Source organism: Erpetoichthys calabaricus, chromosome 4, assembly GCF_900747795.2.
Source record: "Erpetoichthys calabaricus chromosome 4, fErpCal1.3, whole genome shotgun sequence".
Taxonomy (NCBI): Eukaryota; Metazoa; Chordata; class Cladistia; order Polypteriformes; family Polypteridae; genus Erpetoichthys; species Erpetoichthys calabaricus.
In genome coordinates this window covers 137,009,766-137,027,581 of record NC_041397.2, presented here as the reverse complement: position 1 = coordinate 137,027,581, position 17,816 = coordinate 137,009,766, and the positions used below count along the sequence as shown (strand labels likewise).

Here is a 17,816-nt window from a genome sequence, read left to right as displayed (position 1 = left end):
CATCAGGGAGGCACCAACAGGTTCAGGAACAGTTTCTTTCATAACACCATCACCATTCTGATCTCTCAAACTTAATAGCTGAACTTTCTAAATATCAATAACTTCTGACTGTACTCTATGTATATTTTCACCTGTTCATATGTATCTATTCTGGACATAAAAATATTTCAAATATCTATTGTAACGGCTCCACCATAACAGATTCAACACCAAGTCAAAGAATTGCTTGCAGAACAGTGTACTCGGAACAGAAAACAAGCAGTGTAAGTTTTAGCCCTGGCTTTCTGTTGATTAGCTTTTTATCATTTCTCTCACCTACGCTCTCTTGTCTCTTCCTCGGCCACTATTTCTGTTGCTTTTTTTCATCTGAACTCTTAAGTTTTGTTGGCAAAGAATGACCTCTAAACTTTATCCTGAGATTAACTCCTAGCAAGGCCTCAGACATGCTTCCTGGGTCAAGGTATTCCTCTGAGGTAATAGGGTTAGTAAATCTGATCATCTCAGTGCGGTGGGCACTATAGCCTCTCTCTATGCCATAGACTTTGAATAATTCTAAAATACCCACCCTTGAAAGATTAGTGTGACAGTTCTCTTCTCATAGAAAACTGTCTCTTCTCATTTAACCTAGTCAGGAATCATGTGGTATCTTCTTGTGATTTAAAAGAATTGTGTTGGTCTCCAGGCAATACCCTAGGACATCACATTCTGTCTCACTGGTACCCTTATAATAATTATTTACAGGGCACCAACATCATTTATAGAAAGTATTATTCCCTGATTGTCACTTATGGTCTGATGTACTCAGGTTCAGGTATGGGGGCCTCTCTTTGTCTGAGGACTTGTAATACTTCTCCTTTGTCTTATCCCCACTAGTTCCACTTTTTTTTCTCTTAGCAACCCCTTTCAACTGAACAACCCTTCACTATACATTTAAAATGGCTGACATTATCACACATGTTATGGTTTGAAAACGAAGAACCTATTTATAAAAATTAAGCATTTGTCTCTTTTTTTCAGCTTTCTGTAAGATTGGGCTTGGTCTTTGCTATGACCTGCGTTTTGCTGAGCTGGCTCAAGCTTACACCAAGAAAGGTGAGCAAATTTAGTTATGCCACACTCATATGAAGTGCTGAACATGCTTCACTGCATTTCAAAAGAAACACCAATAAAGTGAACTCTTTATACCCTTAAGTTAAATTTTTTATATGTTCAGCATACAGTGAAATTCTTACATGTCGGACCTACAAGTAACACTGTGCCATGAAGCAAAAGGTTTGCTTAGATTACATTAGATCAGATATGCTTTATTTTTCCCAAGCAGGAATGAAAGAAGAAAAATGTATCACTGCTTAAAAAAAGTTAAGGTATCACTTAATCATCACAGTCTAACACCATTGTGCTACCATTAACACCAGTGAACCATTTTTGTTGTCGAGTTTAAATAGAAATGTGAGCAAGATGATGCAAAACCCTCCAAGTCGTAACTTGGATGAATTCAGGCAACATTCTTCTCCTTGGGACACAAGTGATGCTTGTACCGTAATTGTTCTCTCATTTTGTCTCTTCCTTTTTCCTTACTTTGTTCCTCCAAGGATGCCATCTGTTGGTGTATCCCAGTACCTTTGGCATGACAACAGGCCCAGCCCACTGGGACATTCTGCAGCGGGGAAGGTCAGTGCCATAAGAGCCACAAATATGAAGAGGGCAGTGGGAGAAAATCTAGCTACATTACATATTGTACGTGTAGCAGCATTTGCCAAATTCTTGCACTTGCTTGAGTGAGACTTTTTGGAATTTAAAACTAGTCTGTACTAGATTGGTTATGGTTATTTTACAACCAGTGAATTAAAGAAAATAAAACAGTTTGCCACCATCAACTACTATTTGAGCATACTGATTCCAACGGCAATGCTTTCCAAACTAACATCAAGGCTGAAAGGGTATTTCTAAGGGTTACATAATGGTCTGAAAAATGTTCTAACAAAGTTACTTCACAGGCACAATATGAAGGATTACTGAAATAGCAATTAATGTGAAATAGTTGTAAATAATGTAGCATCCACATACACCTAATATGATAATGTTTGAGTCCATTCATATCCAATGCATCAATAGGATTGATCATTTACATTTTTTAGTGTGATCAGACTTGGAGAAGATTGTAGTTAATGTTGCTGCCAAAAAGGTTTGGGAACAAATGCACCAGAGGATACCCACTTTCTTTTGGGTGGATTCCTTCTAGATGCTAGGACCTGCCTTCTGTTACTAATACATCCCCAGTCTGGCCATTTCATAGAGGAGGACAGAGCAATTCTAATGGCGTGGACCTGCAGTATCTTTCTTTGCAAGTGTACAGTACGTAGTTGCAAGTGCTGGTGGCTGTTTTTCCTTGTAAAGAAGCCATCCAGGCAGAATTCCTTTAGTTGTTCTTCAATGTAATGCTCTATCAGTTGTAATGAGAAGGCATTGTAGGCTATTAGCACTGTATCTTATCATAAAAAAATCTTAATTCATAATAAATCTGTTATGATCATGTTCGTTTTTATTTTTTAATTTTTGCTGATGTTTTCTCGACCCGTTTATGGCAGGTTTGGGTAGTACTTATAATTTTAAATACTGAGGAACTTAAATTCCATTTCAAACTGTTTTCAGGACATTACCTGCTGTTTCTTTATGAGACTCTGTGAAGCGCCTTGAGCATGGGAAAGGTGCTATATAAATAAAATGTATTATTATTATTGTTATTATTATTCAAATGAATGAATGTTTTACTGCGATGTCCATTGCAGGTACATTAAATAATGCCATCTGAGGAAACATTTTAATTAATTTATTCATTTTTAATGAATTTCTAAAACGTTGTCATTATGGGTTATTGGGTGTAGTTTGATGGGCAAAAATTTTCACATTTTTCCATTTAAAATTAAATCTACAACACCATAAAGTGTGCAGAAAGAGGAAGAGTCTAAACACATTCTGAATGCATGATATGAATAGTAATATCGTCATTTCTATAAAGCACTTAGAAGTAGAACTTGCTTAACTGATGGGTTTCAGTATGTATACCCTTAAAACAGCACCTTGGAGACCTGCAAATTAGAGTTTGATTTTTGTAAAGCTCAGATGAACAGAAGTAATGGACTCTGAATTATTACATTTTTTGCTCTTTTATAATGTAACACTTCCAGATTCTCTGTCCTCATAAGCCATCACTATTGACTGTTTCTCACAGGGCACTGGACAACCAGGTCTATGTAGCGACGTCCTCGCTTGCCACTGATAATGACGCTGACTATATTTCCTGGGGCCACAGTGCAATTGTGAACCCATGGTGAGTGTCCATCTGAAACTCTGTTTTATGTGTGATTTCCAAGTAGACATGGGGGCTAATGCACATTGAATCCACTTGTGCTGCTCTTCTCTTAATGTCTGTTTATCATTACACTGTGTGGTAGACATAACTGGTCCACCTTTATAAATTTGCTTCTCGGATACAGATTTTTATTTTATACTTAAGAGTTTAGTGGACTATACAATAATTCTAAATATAGTATAATACAACATACACAGAAAACATTATGTTGGAGTGTAAAAAGAGAAGCATCTTTGTTGTGTCCATATTGAATCTATGCTGTATTATGTTCATTGAACAATGTAAACTAAGAAGAGCAAGAGCAAAAGCAAAATGTTACACAACCCATGCTAACAATTGCAAAGTTAAAAATATCAAACTGCACATACAGTTTGTTTGAAAAAGTAAACACAGCAGATTTCACCTCTGGAATTAATGAATGAATAAATGAATGCAGATTTTATGACATAACCTATTCATGTTTACATTGCAAAAAGGAAAACAAAATATTCAAAATATTTCTTAACAAAAAGTTAAGAAACCATGTTGTGATATGCTTATCTTTAAGTTGATTCGTTGCATTCGTTGAGTTCATTTAACTCATCTATATACTGTATACACAAACTGGCCACTTTATTAGGTACACATATTCAACTGTTTGTTAACGCCAAGTATCTAATCAGCCAATCACATGGCAGCCACTCAATTAATTTAGGCATGACATTGTCAAGACGACCTGCTGAATTTCAAACCAAGCATCAGAATAGGGAAGGAAGGTGGTTAAGGTGACTTTGAATGTGGCATGGTTGTTGGTGCTAGATGGGCTGGTCTGAGTATTTCAGAAACTATTTTTTATACACAACCATCTCAAGGGTTTAATGAAAATGGTCCAAAAAAGGGAAAATATCCAGTGAAAAGCAGTTCTCTGGGTGAATGTCTTGTTGATGCCAGAGGTCAGAGGAGAATGGCCATACTGGTTTGAGCTGATAGAAGGGTAACAGTAACTCTAATAACCAATTGTTACAACCGAGATATGCAGAAGAGCATCTCTGAACACACAAACCACCAAAACTTGAAGCAGAAGGTATACAGCAGCAGGAGATCAAACCGGGTGCCACTCCTGTCAGCTAAGAACAGGCAACTGAGGCTACAATTCACATGGGCTCACTAAAATTAAACCAGGTTTAAAATTAAACCAGTAGACCAAGAAAAACATTGCCTGGTCTGATGAGTCTCAATTTCTGCTGTGACATTTGGATGGTAGGGTCAGAATTTGGCATCAACAACGTGAAAGAATGGATCCATCCTGGCTTGTATCAACAGTTCAGGGTGGTGGTAGTGGTGGTAAAATGGTGTGGGTGATATTTTCTTGGCACACTTTATGTTCCTTAGTATCAACTGAACATCATTTAAATGCCACAGCCTGGCTGAGTATTGTTGCTGACCACGTCCAACCCTTTATGACAGCTGTACCCGTTTTCTGATGGCTACTTACACAAACCTCAAGTCATCTCAAACTGGTTTCTTGAACATGACAATGAGTTCACTGTACTCAAATGGCCTCCACAGTCACCAGATCTCAATCCAATCGAGCTCCTTTGGAATGTGGTGGAATGGTAGGTTCACATCATGGATGTGGAGCCGACAAATGTGCAGCAACTAAGTGATGATATCATGTCAATATGGTCCAAATTCCCAGAGGAATGTTTCCAGTACCTTGTTGAATCTATGGCACAAAGGATTACAGCAGTTATTAAGGCAAAAAGGGGGTCTAACCGGTACTAGCAAGGTGTACCTAATAAAGTGGCCACTGAGTGTACATATAATGCAAAGCTGACTGACTGATTCACTCATCAATAAAAACACAACTTCCCATTTAGTTAAAAAGCTAAAATTTGGCAGGATGGTACACTTAGAGTAGTTGGTATCTGCAAAGAAAAGGCATTTTGATGTATTAGTAATCAGGGTTAAACCCATCCCTCTACAATGGAAAGACTATCCCACAACCTCAAAAATGCTTTTGATTGAAATGTGGTGATGTTATAGAAAAAAAGAAAATGTGCAGACCCATGTTTTTTTATTTTTTTATATCTATTAATATTATGCTATCCAAACATGTGCTGTGTTCTGCTAGGAATAGTCTTTATGCAAATGAAAGATGCAGCAGAAGTGATTGACAGGCCAAGCAAACAGCACCACTAACTAACAGGGTGGGCGAACAACTGAAGAAGGGGCAATGTCCTTGACTGGAAAAAGGAGACATGATCATCTTGGGCATGTACTGTGAGGTGTGAAATTGAAAAAGAAAGTTTTTCAAGCTCAAGGAAGATGCAAAAGCTCAAAAGTTAGCAAGCATGCTATAAACCTCGAGTGCTGGTGCCAGTCATTGTGGGTGTTAGCGTAGGTATTGCTTCTTTAGGGGCATAAAAGGGAGAGCGAGAGAAGTAGAGGTGGAAGTGGTGTATTTAGATTCAAGATAAGCCAGGAGCAAAGGTGTCAGTTTAAACTTAGTGGTTCCCCCATGAGCTACTACATTGTAATATATATTCACATTTATGGACATTAATTGAGGACCACCACCTCACCATCTGAAATCATTTACATTTACATGCATATCTGCTTCAATTCCCCACTGTCCAAAATTCTTTACATACATGTACTGTATACACTCACAAATGCTGATTTTACAACTGATGAAAACACAAAAAGAAACAGGTCTATTTGAGTGAACAACATAAGCAAATGAAAATCATAAACTTGAATAAAGATAATAATATATACTCGCATTTAACACTGTTCCTATTAATCACCCATTTCAGTTCAAAAGAGAACACTTTCCTGTTAAGCGATGTTTTGCAATGACAATCAACAAATGCCAAGTCACTAGGAAAACAGGAATTGATCCAATGCTGGAAGGCTTTACTCATGGCCAATTGTATGGAGCATGTTCAAGAGTAAACAACTCTGTATACCTAATAATATTATGATTACTTGTCTGATATCTACAGTATACTTACACAATCTAAGATTGAATTGGTTACATTTCTTTTCTATTCCATTTGGAGTGATTTTCTCAAGGTTACACAGTGCCATTAGCAGGATTTGGACCCACAACCTCAGAGTCTGAAGTTCTAAGTTCAAAGCCTTAACCACTACACCACACTGCCTGCCAATAACAGTAACCCTTGGTAAGAAAAATCCAAATATTGTATACAGAAAAGTACTTAGTTACATCGTACTTCTGGTACACATAAATAATTGAAGGCACTCTAACTGAAGCCAATCTCTTACAACAATTCCAGGGTGAAGCCAGATAACACAGTAAGTCATCTTCTTATATAATACGCTACCGTGGCTGTCCGTTTGTCTGTCCAGGATTTTAAATCACTTGTAGCTCGCAAACCGTTTGAACTATTGACCTGAAATTTGGTACACATATACTAAATGACTTCTACTGTCTTCTTTTGGGATGATGATTTTTATTACTCTTTTTATTTTATCAACTCTCGGCAGCTCGCAGCAGGGCAGCCGTGCAGCACATGTGTACGGGCACCATTCTCATCCCTTCCACCTTCGCCGACACTTCCTCTACCTCTTCATATCTTAAATCATTCTTGAGGCAGATTAAAGACTTAAGTGCCAGCTTAAGTCAAAATTTAAAGAAAACATACTAAGTAATTGCAACACAAACACTGACTTAATCAGTTTTAATGCGAAAAGATGCCGACGAAAGAAGATAACAAGTGGGCTGCTAGGGTGGAAAAAAGAAGAGCTGCTCAGGAAGCAGCAAACGCATCAACCTCTGAGCAAATGAATGCTAAACATACAGAGAAAGAGTCTGAAAACTATGAATGCTCAAGTCAAGTGTATTTACTGCACGTTATCATGCAGTACGCCGTTCCTGGTATAATATAATAGTGTTACAGTGACAGGTTCTGGCTTCTAACATTGCTCAGAGCTGATGAATGTAATGTAATATTATTTGTTTTGAAAAGTTCTTGGTAAAGATTCGCATTATGGACTATGCAAACAAAAAATACCACTGAATAATGCTTTAATTACTTTTTTATTTAATGATATCAGGGGTGATGTGGTGGCCCAAGCTGGTTCCGAAGAAACCATTGTTTATGCAGACATTGGTGAGTAAATTCTAATTTAAGCATTACATGACAGCTTTGTTTAAATTGAAAGAAAATTAGATTTTGTGACATAACCAAATTATGCCAAGTTTCACTATCACACATTGCTCAATTACCTTTTTGTGTATTAGTCCTATGAGGCTTACAAACAAATACAGTTGTCCATTTAGACTTAACCACAGCTAATAAGCCGATCTATGTATACCTGATGTATAGATAGATAGATAGATAGATAGATAGATAGATAGATAGATAGATAGATAGATAGATAGATAGATAGATAGATAGATAGATAGATAGATAGATAGATAGATAGTAACAGTAAGTGAACTAGGTTTAACACAATCTACTGATAAATAATGCCATTATAATATTTTTCATTCCAATTTAATACATTTGTCATCAATACATTGTGTTTCATGTACTGTGATAAAAGCAGTCTTTTACATTTTTTTTCTCATAAAAACATATTTCAGCATCATTCTTATACACACACTAAGACCTTTAAGATAGTTTGAGTTATAAAATTAAGGATTTAATTGAACAGTAATTTCATTTAAATTATAAAATATCAGAGTTATCAGAGTAAAATCATTTTCAATGTGAAAATAAATATATTGACTCAAGTTTCTTTACATTAGAAATACTGTTTATTTTGTGAACAGAAGATTATGTGGTAGGCATTCATTTAAAACCATATGGATTGCTCAGTCCTCTGTATTAAAGTATTTCATTCTATTAAAACATGTCAAATACCTAATTGTTCTGCTTTATTTACCAAGCAAAAGGGAAGTCAGCAATGGAAAGTGGATGTCATACATCTACTGCAGTACCTAATGAACCAAGGAATGCTAGTTGGCACCCATCTAGTACTTAGAGTACCAGAGTACTAGAGTGTTTGCCTCTAGCTGTGAACAGCAGTGCAAAGTAATTATGTAGAATGTGAATAATGCCCACTGTATAATATGCAAAGCATATTACATGCAATTGAACTTGTGAAAACTGTGTTTTGTTTTACAAAAAGATCAGTGAAACAAAGTTTACTTCACTTCCAGTGAAAATGATGCCATTGACACAAGAAGAAAAGTCTGGAAGCATTTACTTGTATTAATTTCACAAATGTCTACCTGTCAAAATCAGAATCAGAATTCACTTTATTGATCAGGTACACAATGTGTACTTATAATTTTATCTTCATAGTATTGATGCAACATACAAGGACAACACAACATTAAAACAATACATATAAAAAGATAAAATATAACATGATAAAATATGATGCAGCATACAAGGGCAATACAAAATAGAAAGTGATAAAATAGGATTCAGTAATTCAGGTAGTCTAGTGTGCAGGTATAGAGATACTGAGTAGAAGCTCAGACCTGATTAGTCAGAATAATGGCACATGGCAAAATACTGTTTAGGGTGACGTTATTTTACTTTCACTGCATGAAGGCTTTTGCCGGTGGGAAGTCTCTGGACCAGGGGATGCCCTGGATAAGTCAGATCAGCACTTCATTACTCTGGACTCATAGAGGACTTGAATGTACGGTAAATTATAGCCTATGATCTTTTAACAGGCTCTGATGATGCGCTGCAGATTGGCCTTAGCCTGAACAGAGGCAGCACCAAACCAGACAGTTATACAGTAGATGAAGTCAGAATGGACTTGATGATGGCTGTATAGACCTGGACAGATATTGCTTAAGGGGGAGTGACATTTTTCAGCAGGCACAAAAAGAGCATTCTCTGATGTGCTTTCTTAATAATTTATGTGATGTTATTATGTTTTTGTGACAGCACAGTGCCCAGACACTTAAATTATTCTGTTGTCCCAATGGCTGAGCTATTTATAACAAATGAGAGGTAAACAGGTGACTCTTTATTGAAATCCATATTCATTGCTTTATTTTTTGAACGGTAAAGTCCAAACTATTAGGACTGCACCCCACTGTCAGATATTCCACCTGTTATCTGTATATGGACTCGTTACTGTTTTAAATGAGGCCTATTAGTGTGATGTCATCTGCAAATTTAAGAAGTTTAAGTGCCGAGGTACACTCATTTGTATATAGTACTGGGGAAGGGACACATCCCTGCAGTGCACCAGTACTAAGGGTTAATGGGTCAGACATGTGTGTGCTGAACTGCACATAATGTTTCCTATCAGTAAGAAAGTCTGTAATCCAGTGGTAGATTGAACTGGGCAGGGTAAACTCGGTATGTTTCTTATCTAGGAGCTCAAGGTTGATTGTATTGAAAGCAGAGCTAAAGTCCACAAACAACATCCTCACATATACCTCTGGCTTATCAAGGTGTTAAATAAAGCTCTGACCTACATTCATTGCATCATCCACAGGCCAGCTAACTCTGTATGCAAACTAAAATGGGTCCAGGAAGTCCTTTAAAGAATTTTTGAGATAATTCAAAATAAGTTGTTCAAATGTCTTCATTACCACAGAAGTAATGGTCTGTAGTTTTTGTTGCTAAAATGATGGTGGAGATCCTGAAACAAGCAAGAACACTGCACAGATCCAAAGACTAAAAATGTAAGCCGATCTTCGTAACGGAAGAGGGTTGTCGGCGGAGTTCCGTAGAAGGTGAAAGTGGTGGACGCATAGCCGATTAGCCACGTGGCCGTGGGAAGGTGAACAGAGACCCTTTAAACTGGCGGACACTAGTTGAAAATGTCTGCAAATACTGTAGACAACTGATCTGCACAGTACCTGACCGTGAAAGTGGAACTAAGGTCTGGGCCTGCAACATCTATATATATAATTCACTAAGCCGACAGAACAAGAGATAACCATGGGATACGCATGGCATAGCCACACCCACCTACTCACAGTGACCCGCCCACCAACTCTAATGAGACAGAACAAGCAAGACAACCATGGGATACGCACAGGACATAGCCACGCCCGCCAATTCACAGAGACCCGCCCACCAACTCTAATGAGATGAGAACGCATGCATGCCCGCCCGCCTGACTGTTACCAGCATTCACCGCAATGCATTCACCGGAATGTACTGGAGTGTAAAACCATCGCAGTTTTTAACTCACAAAGTGCAACAACTCCATATACTGTATATAATTCACTAAGCCGACAGAACAAGCAAGACAACCATGGGATACGCACAGCATAGCCACGCCCGCCAACTCACAGAGACCCACCTACCAACTCTAATGAGACAGAACAAGCAAGACAACCATGGGATACGCATGGCATAGCCACGCTCGCCAACTCACAGAGACCCACCCACCAACTCTAATGAGATGAGAACACCTGCACGCCCGTCCGCCTGACTGTTACCAGCATTCACCGCAATGCATTCACCAAAATGTACTGGAGTGTAAAACCATCGCAGCTTTCAACTCACAAACTGCAACAACTCACCAAACACCGCCACCCTGTCTCTCTAGGCATTCATACTGCCGGAAGACAACCATGGGATACGCAAAAAATAGCCACATCCGTCAACTCACAAAGCCTCGCCCACCAACTCTAACACCATAGGATACGACGACAACTCACAGAGACAGGCCCACCAACTCTAAGAGCATGGGACGAGAATGCCTGCCTGCCTGCCCGCCCGCCTGCCCTCCTGACTGTTACCAGCGTTCACCGCAATGTACTGGAGTGTTAAACCATCACAACTGCTAACACAAACTGCAACAATTCACCAAACACCACTTCAGTCGCTTTCTATATCTAAGAAGATATATAGATACTCATTATTCCCCGGCACGCGTCCACCCATGCTCTCAAGGCATTCACAGTGCCTGCTCATGTGCCGGGACGCAACAACTCACCAAACACCGTGTCACTCGCTTTTGTCTGTGCTACAGTACACATACACCTCTGAGCCACGTTGACTTTTCATTATTCTTTTCGGTTTCGGCCGCATTTCTATATATAATCCACCAAGTCGTCCAACCATGGGATAAGAACGACAGAGCACCGCCCACCAACTCTAACCCTCCTCCCACGTGATAGGGAACTCACGACACAGTCCATCCTCGCTCTCGAGGCATGGCATGCTCATGTGCCCACTCCCAACAGCTCACCAAACACATCCTCACTCGCTTTGGTCTGTGCTACAGTCCACATCCAGCTGTGAGACACATTCACTGTTCATTTGCCTACCATGGCCACCGCTTCAAATGTATTTCATGGAAACAACACTTATTTCAATGTTATACAAATTCCTGCATCAGGTAACTGTTTGTTTCTATCAGTCGGTTTTTTCTGGAAAAATGTCATCGACGAAACTGTTGCTATCAAACTTTGCAACATGGCTGTAAGCTTTGTTTGCCAACATTGGGATAACTTCCGTGACGTGCTGTCCATTGTTCTTAGTCACAGAAGGAATGTTATACAGTCTGCTGAACAATACACTGACTACATGAATACTTCCGGAGTCTATGGTGGCGAGGCAGAAATTGTGGCAATGTCCCAAATGCTTCGAGCTACTATCACTATTCACTTCCGAGAACATCCTAATGCCTCTCCTCGAGTTTACAATCCGGCCCAACGTCTCTCCATATCCCTGCTCTTTAGCGGTCCTTTGGATCATGGGCATTACAATTACAATTGTATCCTCAAACCCACCCCATTTGGATAACTGTGTCTTTCCGGAAGTATTCAGCCATCAATAAATAATTATGCGGCGTATGCTACGCCGCGGGTTGGCTAGTTTTTGATATTTTGCTTCAGGCATCCTTGGCAGTGATGACAGGAGGGGTAAGCTGAGAAGAAGAGGAGTGTGAAACCATCAGGTAAATTTATGTCCCATTGTCTTTCAAAGCAACCATAAAACTAATTTAACTGTTAAGACAGACTGGGATTAACAGAGATGTCATTTAGTATTTAAATAAAGATCTGTAGTGAAAAAGAAATAAAGAGCACCAAACTAATTTCCTTAAAGTGTTGACATTTTATTAAGCCGGTTTAGTGATCCACTTTACCAGTTATGTTGACAATCTCTCCTATCACAATCCTAAAGATGCATCAGAGACAGAAAAGAAATTTGAAGCTACACGGCGCTTGGGGAATGCGTATCTTCAACCTCTTCTGTAAGGATCAAAAAATGGAAAAGGGCAGTTACTAGTCAATAGTGTGGTTGGAGGGGAGGCAACTTCCTACGTAGTGAGATTTTCCTGTGGAGAAAACAAAGTAATGTGCACAGTGGGGTGCTTCAGTGTGTCTAAATGTGGAAAATATTCAGCATGTCAAGGTTTTAAAAGCACATTGTACTCCTTCTCGATGATGAAAGGCACAGACAGAATTGATTTTACTTGTGTCTGATACAGTATATAACATGCATGAAGCTGCAGAAAAGAACACAGGTAAACACAGTCATGGGGAGCAACAACAACAACAACAACATTTATTTATATAGCACATTTTCATACAAAAAAGTAGCTCAAAGTGCTTTACATAATGAAGAAAAGAAAAATAAAAGACAAAGTAAGAAATTAAAATAAGACAACATTAGTTAACATAGAATAAGAGTAAGGTCCGATGGCCTGGGAGGACAGAAAAAACAAAAAAAAAACTCCAGACGGCTGGAGAAAAAAATAAAATCTGCAGGGATTCCAGGCTACGAGCCCGCCAGTCCCCTCTGGGCATTCTACCTAACATAAATGAAATAGTCCTCTTTGTATTTAAGATTCTCACGGAAGGACTTGATGATGATGGTCATGCAGATTTCTGGCTTTTAATCCATCAATGTTGGAACATCACGGTGCTTTGAGTAGATGGTGGTGGCGCAAGCAGTTTTACTTTACTTTACTTTAGTTGAAGCAGTTTACAACTCCAAAAAACTGTTTTTAATGAGGTTCGCTTTTTGCAAAATTGCCTGCAAAATTACTCTTTCTGTTTGTTTTATGAAACTGTATGCAAATCAAAACTTGCTTGTTTCACTCGTCACTAATGCCCACCACCATTGTTATTCTCTGTGTGTTTATGTACTTCATGTATACTTCAGCAGGGCTGTCTTTGGCTTTATGTGAACCTGGAAACAAATAAGAGGGTTTAGAAAATTAGAATATGGTTTTGGAATTGTTTTGGGAAAATTTGTGAAAGTTTGATAAAGTTTAAGTGGCTTTTAACTGCGTAGATTTATTTACAGTGCAACTGCTAATAATAAAGACTGAAATATATTAATAAACAGTATCCGGTATAGTTGCTAGATTTTTCTCTGCATATCTCCTAGTATCTCTTTTTTTCCTGAATTAAGCACAAATCCATACACTAATAAGTACATGGTGCATAACTGGGAATCCAAAGGAAAATCTTACTGCTCAAAGATTGATCTTTGATGGCTCATGAGACTTAAAAGAGATTCTTATTTATGTTTTATTTAAGAATCAATTTTGTCATAGATGTTTCACCTTAAATTTCTTAGGAGAAATAGCTTTAGACAGAAAGGAGACATGAAATACAACTGAAGTAAAAGGAGTCAAAATTTGTATTGAAAAACTTGTTATATTTTTTTCTAGTCGACAACACTAACATTTATTTATGTATAACATACGTTATCATACAAACAATGTAGCACAATGTGCTTTACAAAATGTCAAAAAAAAATTACAAGAAAAGAAAAACAAATAAGATTAGGCAAAAATATTAAAGAATAAGCAACAAAGAAGAAAACAAATAACTCTACTGAATATGATCTTAAACAACAGGTACTGTAAATATCAAGTAGAAGAGTAATGTCCTTATATACAATATCATGATGTAAGTCTGAAAAGATGAGTACAGTGAAGAGGTCAGATGGCTGAGAGGACAGAAAATAACAAAAAAAAAAACCTCCAGTTAGGCTGGAGAAAAAAAGACAAAATCTGCAGGGGTTCCAAGGACAAAAGACCGCCAAGCCCCCAGTGGACATTCTAGTTAATCTAAATAGGTAGACCTCATATTTTACATACTTTTGAACTGATGCCATCACCCAGGATGACTTACAACATTTAAGATACAATTGGTTACATTTCTTTAGTTCTAATTGGAGCACCAGCAGATTCTTGTGTCACTAGTGACATTTGAACCCAAAACCTTTTTTTTTTGTTTTCTTGCTCTGTCTCAATTACAGTGAAGTCTAGAATGTAACTACTCCATCTCAGGATTCAACATTTTCAGTGGTCCAAGATTTTGTATGGACTGCACTGGAAGGTAGCAGTTTACATTGAAAAGGGAATCTAGAGAAGTTGTAAAATCAGAATAGCAAGACTACAGTCATAATTCTGAAGATGTGACTAAAGTGAACATGATGTGAACCAGCAATCGTAGTGGGAAACCAGTATGAAAAATTGCCGCTTCAACAAGACATTGCTTGATTTAAATAAACAGAAGAATATTTCATAAGCAACAACAAATACAAGACAAGAATAACTACTAAAGCTCTTTGCAGGAAGAATTTGTAAACTTGGATTAAAAGGATGTGTTCAACACTATGTTTTATTTCCCTACAATAATGGCATCATGTGTCACACAGTTTTGTTGACCTTGCTTAGTGACGATATGGCAACAGTCAACAAAAAGGTCTGAAAATGGTGGCACCTATAATAAAACAACATTATGCTGTGGGTGAATAAAATGTCATTTTTCAACATTGTTAAAAACACATTGAAATAAAAAATACATGCAACCAAAAGATTCCTTGGTTTTCAAAATTCAAGAAAAAGACCAAGGAACCTTCAGAAAACTTAAAATTGCAAGCCAGATAATGATAAGATGGTTCAATGTTGGCTATCTTATAATGATCTGGCTTGCAATTTTAATTGATTGTTGATTTTCTGGTGTATGAAACTTTTAAGTTGGCAGACTCTGCCACACTACCAAATGCAGAAAGTATTGAAATTTTTATTTGTTTCAAATGCCAAAGTGAAGTATGACAATTCACAATTTAATGCGTTCGCTATAATGTTTTGCAGTATGACCTAAGCTAAGATTTCTTATTAAACAATCACTTTCAATGCTTCTGATTAATGATAAGTACCTTTCTATACTAATAAAATAAAAAGATGTAAATTAATTCAACTCTTCTATTATTTACAGCTTATTAAAAGAAAGTAAAGTTTTATGCGTGTCCATTATATCATTTGTTTCCACTGCATGGTAATTAATTGTATCGTTGATATTTGGATTTCATTTCTAATAACATGACATTGACATAATATCCATGACACTTATAAATCAATGTTGATTCATTTTTATTTTGTAACTATTTATATCTCTCTATTATAAAAAAAATCTTTGGGAGGGAGACTAGGGAGACAAGACGTGATCTTCTCGGAAGACAATTTGAAGTCCCGCGAGATACACTTTAACTTGCTCCCAGCTCTTAAAACAATGACAAGCGACAAGCAAAACTTGCAGCTCGCCAGCAGCAGAAACCCAGCAGATGATCTGACTGCTTCTCCTTGTGTGCATTCTGCCACCCTAAACCCCCACCCCCCCCCCCCCACCCCCTTCACAACACAAGCAGCAGAGACGCGAAGTGGCAAAAGGACAGCTGCTGTACAGGCTTTAAAATGATCAACAGGCAGTGCGACAGCAGCAACAGCAGCAGAAAGACAGCAGATGATCCCACGGCATCTCCTTAGCATGTGCTCAGCCCCCCAAATCCACGTTGACCACGCGAGCAGCGTTATACGTCCTGCGAGAAAGAGATGTAACCACGCCCAGGGCCAGAAATAAAGGACAAGTATTGTTTTTACAAAAGTTTTAAAGTAAAAGTGAAAATAATGCATATGTAACAATTCCCATGAAACTAACAATCTCTTTAAATTGTATATCCGGTAAACCAAACCCGGGGGTGGGCGAGCGAAGTGAGCAGGGGGTAGAGGCCCCTAGTTAGTTATAAAATAAGCACATTCACAAACACAAAAATAGTGAGAGTAAAACATTTAATAAGGTTTGTACCTTTGCTTCAGTCTGGTTTTGTACTTTGGCTTATGTTTTGGTGAGTTGTTGCTCCATGTACTGATCTAAGCCATTATCTGACCACTCTTCTCTCAGACTGTTTAGACTCATTTACATTTCTGCTGCTCACTATCCGAAATTAACAAACACCATATCAACTGTTGTCCTTTGACCAATGCCAACCATTTAAACTATTATTGCTGTATTATTTTTACAATATAATATTTTTGAGTTACAAGTTATACTAATATGTTATACATTTTTCCTCGGGTTCTAGTGAATCTCACCTTTAGTGCATTGTTTCTGTAATAGTCTCTTTAAGCAAGTGATTAACAAGAGAAAGTGTGAAGTTCTTTTTTACTTTTAATTAGTTATTCAGTAACAAGCAATAGATAGCACCATACCTGATAAAGGATTGATAATGGAAATCGTACATGACCAACCTTCACAGATTTTGTTTTTCCAGTGTGAGAATGTTGGTGTTTGCCTGAGTGGTCATTGTGCCCTGTCCATGGCTGTTTCTCGTATGCCTCTAACATGTAAAGTTATCTATTTTATGTTCTGCCAGCTCAGTTTCTACACAACATAATATGTACAGTATTTTTTGTTATTTGGCATTTTCAAATTGACCCTGTGTAAATGTCAGAGTTGATGAGTTTGAGTGAGGCCTACAATGGACTGACAACTTGTTCACGGTGGTTTCATACCTTGCACCCAATGCTACTGGGATGGCTTCAAATGTAAGTTACTCTGTTTAACTCATTTTTCAGATTTGCAGTATCTGGCAGATATTCGTCAGCAGATTCCTCTCCATTCACAGAAGCGCCATGATCTTTATGGTGAAGTGGGTGAACAGAAGCATTAGTCCTATTAATTTTGCTGCCTACGCAGGAGATGAATGTGAACAGTAAAACATTCTAAATCTTGAATCAAGTGTAATGTTATATATTTCTAAATCAGCAAGGGTAAAAATAAAGTTTTGGTATAGTATATTTATCATTATTATTATTCTCAGGAAACAATTACTTTATAGTCCTTTAAAGCAACACTGTGACTTGCACAATCATTCTGGTGTAAGGGTACTGTATGTGTGGAGGTGTACATGGGTGTTTACCATCCTGTTCAGGAATGATTTTGATGCAGTTTGGAAGAAAACACTCTTATCCACATAACTCCATATAACACATCCTGGAAAACACATGGATTAGAGTTACTGTAAAACCTCACATTGACAGTTTGTTCATTGTTCTGGTTTTTCCTGTATAATAGAGGATTAGTACTGTACTTGTATCAATAATTGGAAACAATTATGGTGATTATAAACTGTGTAATTAATGTGGTGCTACAATGGAATATAAAGTTTATTTTATTAGAATGAATATGTTACATGGAAAA

The 17,816-nt window shown here is 37.7% G+C and overlaps 1 protein-coding gene across 1 annotated transcript in view; it reads left to right on the top strand.

Moving 5' to 3' along the window:
• LOC114650290 (omega-amidase NIT2-like) overlaps positions 1 to 17,412 on the top strand; it is a 46,459-nt gene extending 29,047 nt beyond the window's left edge. The window contains exons 6-10 of the mRNA XM_028799834.2: positions 1,018 to 1,092; positions 1,593 to 1,671; positions 3,233 to 3,331; positions 7,436 to 7,491; positions 17,192 to 17,412. Of these exons, the coding sequence (XP_028655667.1) occupies positions 1,018 to 1,092; positions 1,593 to 1,671; positions 3,233 to 3,331; positions 7,436 to 7,491; positions 17,192 to 17,286 (404 nt within the window). The 3' untranslated portion in view covers positions 17,287 to 17,412. The remainder of the gene's footprint in view (positions 1 to 1,017; positions 1,093 to 1,592; positions 1,672 to 3,232; positions 3,332 to 7,435; positions 7,492 to 17,191) is intronic.
• Positions 17,413 to 17,816: the final 404 nt, after the last annotated feature.